Raw genomic sequence first — 5,727 nt, forward strand, 5'->3', positions numbered from 1 at the left:
ATAAGAAAAGGATACAATCCTGTAAGACATGTTCCCAGCTCTGGTGTTAAAAGAGCCTCTTATTATTCTCAACTCAGTGGGCCACAGGTTTAAGGAACTGACATGAGACAGTTTTCCTGTTCCACCTTCCATCATTCTCAGTATTATTTGCCTTACGAATTTCTATCATTGTTCAAAGACCATGAGTTACCTCCTTTGGATAGTCTTTTCTACTTTCTGCCCTATCTCATGACAAAACTAAATTAGGTACCTTCTGAGATTTTATAGGCTCTCATCTATGCTTACCTCTGAGGGACCTAAACTGATCATTCCAGTACCATACCTGTGACTTTGTTGTATTCAATCATGTGTTTCTTGTTCATGGCCTTATAAACTATACCAAGTGTGTGACCCAGATGTGTTGTGCACAAGTCCATTAAGAGAGGATATGTGTACTCATTATAGCAAAAAGTTGAATGAATGAAAAATCAGAGGAACGAATGTTTCTTTTATTTCTGTATGATCCATTCCTAATATATAATCATTGTTGAATGAAACAATGAACTTCCTAGATTTAACATGTAATGTTTTTCATCTTCTCCTTCCTGAAACTTTCACTACCCTAATACTACATCTCTCAAAGCCTCAGGCTAGTGGGTCACGACACTGATTGTGTGACTGTTTGACTTTGCAGTACTCACATAAAACCCAAGAACTCTTTCCCAGGTGTCCAGGCAACCTTAAATAAAGAGTGCTTATTTGCCAAAGCCTCGAGACTAGCCAGTCATTAGTTATCACCTCCTGTCCCTCCCCTCAATCAGGGGCTAAAAGGCTAAGAACTTTCCATATCCTTGGACATTGTCTTCACTTAATCATTCTTGGTTTTCTCATCACTTCTAGCTCCTCCCTAAAAAGTTGAGTAGGTAAGATTGATGGAGAACTGACTTCAGAATCCCATCAATGGCAGTAGCCAAGCAGTAGACCAACATTTTCCTGGTTCTCAGTGCTAATCAGGCAACACACATTTGTCCCTTCCAGTTACCCCCTGGAGAGCCTACCACTAACTGACTCCACACCCAGGTGCCAATAGAAACCTTGATGAGAGTCCTCAGAAGTTTTCTAAAAAGCCAGACTTATGGGATATAATTGAAAACCATGGTCTTTATTAAAACAAAAAAACAAAACCCTAAACATAAGAAATGCCTTATAATGGAACAGACTGAGTAAATAATGAGCTCTGTATTATAGTCAGAGAACCTAACTGCATATAACCACTGGGTGAGACATCTTCAGTGATAGATCATGAGAAGATAAAGGAAAGTTTTTTTAAAGTAGAATAATAGTGTAGAGTGAAAAGAAAATTATTCAGGGTATCCTTAAGACTGCTGTTTGTTTCCTAGATGCCAAAAAGCCAAGATTGAGCATCTTTCCTTAAAGAGTTGAACAGAATCTGAAGAATCAGAATGGCTCTTCCTGCTATTTACCTCTGATCCAGGATCTTCCTCTCTAGATCTCTGCCCTGTATAAATGTACTTTTCTTCTGAGAGAAGTCTCATCTAGTGCCTGCCCATCCCTCCTCTCTAGCCTTGGAAAGTTGTCTCAGGTCATACCTTTCATTTCTTTGAGGTTTTAGTTCCCTCATTCCTTTTTCTTCTTGATTAGCAGTGCTAGGGATTTACATATCTTAATAGTCTAGTCCATTGGCAGAACATTTGGTTTGGTGGGTCTATTTATAAGTATTACTATCTTACTCTTCAGTCTGCTGCTACTGAAAAATATTTGCTAAGATCAACAATTACCTCCATCAATGACATGTTGCCAATCCAGTGTTGTCAGTCTTTATTTTACTTGACCTATCCAGAACATTTAACACTGTTGCCTGCTTCTTTATTTTTTGGTTAACTTTTGACTGAAATATAGCATCCATATGGTAAAAGGGACAGTCTAAGTTTTATCTGTGAGAACATGAACACATCCTCATGGCCACTACTAAGATCAAGATACACAATTGCTTCCTAGTTCTTGAGGTGCACTGTTCTTCAGAAAGCTCTGGCCAAGCTCTCCTAAAACATTTCCAGATCACAATCTGCCTCTGCCTTCAACCCTGCAGAGACATTCACTTGAAGAGCTGGAGAGCCAATACTAAAGAAAAGCTTAGACAAGACACTTAATCCAATAACAAAATCACAGGATATGTCAGGATATTTTATTTCTATTTAAAGGATGGGAAAAACTCAATTCAAATGAAAATTGTCTTAAAGGTAAAAGTAGTAATCCATAATTCAGTGTGTTTGAAATGAATTAGAACCAAATCCATAATTCAGTCAAATCCATAATTCAGTCAAATTCAGTCAGGTTCCATTTGCCTCCACTCTATGACCAAAAGCACATGCTCCCAATCGGTCCTACTGCTCAATTTCTATTCTCTCAACTCCCCCTAGTCCCTGAAAACCCTCTCTCCTTCATTCCAAGATTAGACTTACCCCTTCCTCTCTCAGCTTTGAACCAAAATAATCATGTATATCCTGTTCCTTTTATCTCCCCAGTTGTCCCATGATTTCCAGAATGTGATCTTGTTATCAGCAGTACCCACGAGACCTGGCCAGCCCTTTGTAGTGGAGTTGCTTATATCCTCCTTTCTAGGGTGACCCTGGCTTTGAGACTTCATCAAGCCCAACTGCCAGTCCCCAGGTTAGTTACTCACATCCCTGGAGTTTTCCCTATTTGACTTCCTCTGGTGGTCCACATTTCTTTCATCCAAAAGAAGGATTTGTACAGGACCCTTCAGGAGGAGCAGTGCAAGATCAAATATGAACAACGTGGAGGCACGATGAGGAGTGTTGTCACTTTCAGAGCCCTCCCATTGGGAGCCCTCTTTCCCTTTAGATTCTCTATCACCCTGCTTTTCCCCTGGACACCCCAGCTTCCCTTGGCCTCTGCCCAGAAGCCAAATACTATAACTCCTCCAGAGACGGATTTTTCCCTGTTCTCTGGCCCAAGGGAGCTTTCCAGATTGCAGGGAGAGACAGGTGCTTAGTGGAAGAGAGTTTGTTTCATGTCCTCAGAGGATAACTAATAAGGAATATAACACATATTCTGAAAAGAAAACAAGGCCCAAAATAAGTTTATCTGATTTTTAGAGATTGATTCCTACTTGTTTGATTTTCAGAAGTAGAATACATTCTAAGCAAGTAAATAATAGCAATATTAGGAAAATCTATGGCTGCTAAGTGGTTGAGCATCAGATCTCTTTGGAACAGTTACTTTGTACATGCTTATCTACACAGGAATACAATATCAATAGTACCTATGACTACCCCTTAAAATTATGAAATTAGAAATTATTGGGTATATTTTAAAATATGCACAGTATGTTTGTAAGGTATTATTTTATGTCCTCATTTTGAAATTTAATCTTCAATGTACTTTATAATTAGCATTGTTTCCCCATCAGTACAAAGGAGACATTAAGACACAGAGACAGCAACTTGCCATCAACACTTATTTGGAAATTATATTTTATTAAGATTTTCAAATACACCAGAGTCAAATATATGTATCTCTTACATATGAAATCTCTTTCTTTTTAACATATACTGACTATAGAAATTAAGACTTTCTGAAAGGAGAAAATAAAAACAAACTCACATTGCCTTAGCTTCCATTGCTTACAAACAAGAAGTTGGTGATTAGTACACCATTCCAACTTCCTGAACAATACTAGGTACATAGGAAACAGAGGTATATCTTATAGTACTTAATAACAGGCATGTACTTATGTGTTTGAAATGAATTAGAACCAAAGAACCAATTTTATGAACAGATTTCACTTTCCAAGCACATGTGTTAGAAAATGGCCACCATCAGTGATTCCAAATTTACATCTCCTCGGGTAAGCTGGAATCCATTTTGACTGGAGACAGACTCCATTACAGGTATGAGCACATGATCCAAGCTGAGTGGATTCATCAATGACCCAGAGGTCAGTGTATTATATATTAATAGTTGCTTCCATATAATCATATAAGAACAGCTGTGAGAAAATCAGTCAGACATTGCAGATCCAACAGTTGGTTTCTTCTGCAGATGGTTTGGTAGAATATTAAATTGGAAATGTAGGTCAGAATCTAAGGAAAGAAAAAATCCCGTCTATATTCTCTGCCCAGACTTATCTCTGACTCAAATACCAGTTTATTCAAACCATTATATTCATCAGAAAATAAATCATTTCATTGACATCCTTGCTAAAAATTGAATAGCTAGGTAAAGCTAAACTTTACAGCTTATTCTTAGACCTTGTATGGCATCAGGTGAAACAAAATGTCCAGGTTAGCTAGGGAATCTTTGAAGTTGTCTGGTTTTCTCAAGGGCCTGAATTCCTGAACCCAAGTTGGAGTGGTTAAAGAGGCAGTGCGTCAGCAGGCCCCATGTTTGCTTTCGTATTTGCTTCGTCCTTAGACCGTAGATGATGGGATTCAAAGATGGTGGGATGATCAGATACAAGTCAGCTAACAGCACTTGGGGGCACAAAGGCACTATGTCCTCCCCCATCCAGGCCACATAGATGGATGCCATCCCAGGTAGGTAGTACAGAGCCATAACCCCCACATGGGAGCCACACGTACTTAATGCTTTTAACTGAGCATTCTTTGAGGAGAGACTGAATACTGCCTGGAGAATCAGGATATAGGAGGCAGCAATAAATGCCACATCAGAACCCACAATAATGGAGGAACCAATCAGACTGTAGAGACTACTGGGCCTGGGGTCAGCACAAGCCAACTTGGCCACAGCAATGTGCTCACAGTAGGAATGGGGAACTACGTTGGAGCCACAGAAAGGCAGATGACTCACCATCCAGCTCAGTGGAGTCATGAATGCAGTCGCTCTGATGGTGATGGTCACACTCATTCCCAACATTACTTGAGGTGTGAGAATTCTCTTATAGTGTAGGGGCTTACAGATGGCCACATAGCGGTCAAAAGCCATGGCCAGCAGCAGCCCTGTCTCCACAGCTGTGGCTGCATGGACAAAATACATCTGAGTGAAACAAGCATTAAAGCTGATGGAGTTGTCCCCTGAGGAGAAGATGCTCACCATCTTGGGCACCACCGAGGAGGCCATAACCATGTCCACGACAGCCAGAATGCACAGGAAGCAGTACATGGGCTCCTGTAGCATGGAATCCATCCAGATGACAGTCACTATGAGGGTGTTTGCTAACAGGGCTGTGGTATACATGATGCTCAGTGAGATAGCCAGCCAGAGATGTGAAGACTGCAGACCTGGGATACCCACCAGGATGAAGGTGGAAGGGGCTTCCGTTGTATGGTTGTAGAGTGACTCCATCGTGACAGATGAGACTGCTTTCCTGTTAATGTATAAAATTAGATAAGAAAAGGATACAATCCTGTAAGACGTGTTCCCAGCTCTGGTGTTAAAAGAGCCTGATGTTATTCTCAATTTAGTGGGCCACAGGTTTAAGGAACTGACATGTGACAAAGTTTTCCTGTTCCAGTTTCCATCATTCTCAGTATTATTTGCCTTACTAATTTCTATCACTATTCAAAGATCATGAGTTACATCCTTTGGGAAGTCTTCTCTACTTCCTGACCCATCCCATGGCAAACCTAAGTTACATAGAGGGACTCATCCATGCTGACCCTCAGAGGGACCTCAATTGACCTTTTAAGTACTCTACCTGTGATTTTCTTATATTCAGTCATGTGTGTCTTGTTCATGGCCTTA

General features: G+C 40.3%; 1 protein-coding gene across 1 annotated transcript; it reads right to left on the reverse strand.

The window, feature by feature from the left end:
- Positions 1-3,713: 3,713 nt before the first annotated feature.
- LOC139034151 (olfactory receptor 52I1-like) lies at positions 3,714-5,345 on the reverse strand. The gene has a single exon (XM_070464573.1). It carries the CDS (start codon positions 5,326-5,328, stop codon positions 4,309-4,311), a length of 1,020 nt encoding a protein of 339 aa, XP_070320674.1. The 5' UTR covers positions 5,329-5,345; the 3' UTR covers positions 3,714-4,308.
- Between the last annotated feature and the right edge of the window lie 382 nt (positions 5,346-5,727).

Source organism: Odocoileus virginianus, unplaced genomic scaffold (genome assembly GCF_023699985.2).
Source record: "Odocoileus virginianus isolate 20LAN1187 ecotype Illinois unplaced genomic scaffold, Ovbor_1.2 Unplaced_Contig_30, whole genome shotgun sequence".
Lineage (NCBI taxonomy): Eukaryota > Metazoa > Chordata > Mammalia > Artiodactyla > Cervidae > Odocoileus > Odocoileus virginianus.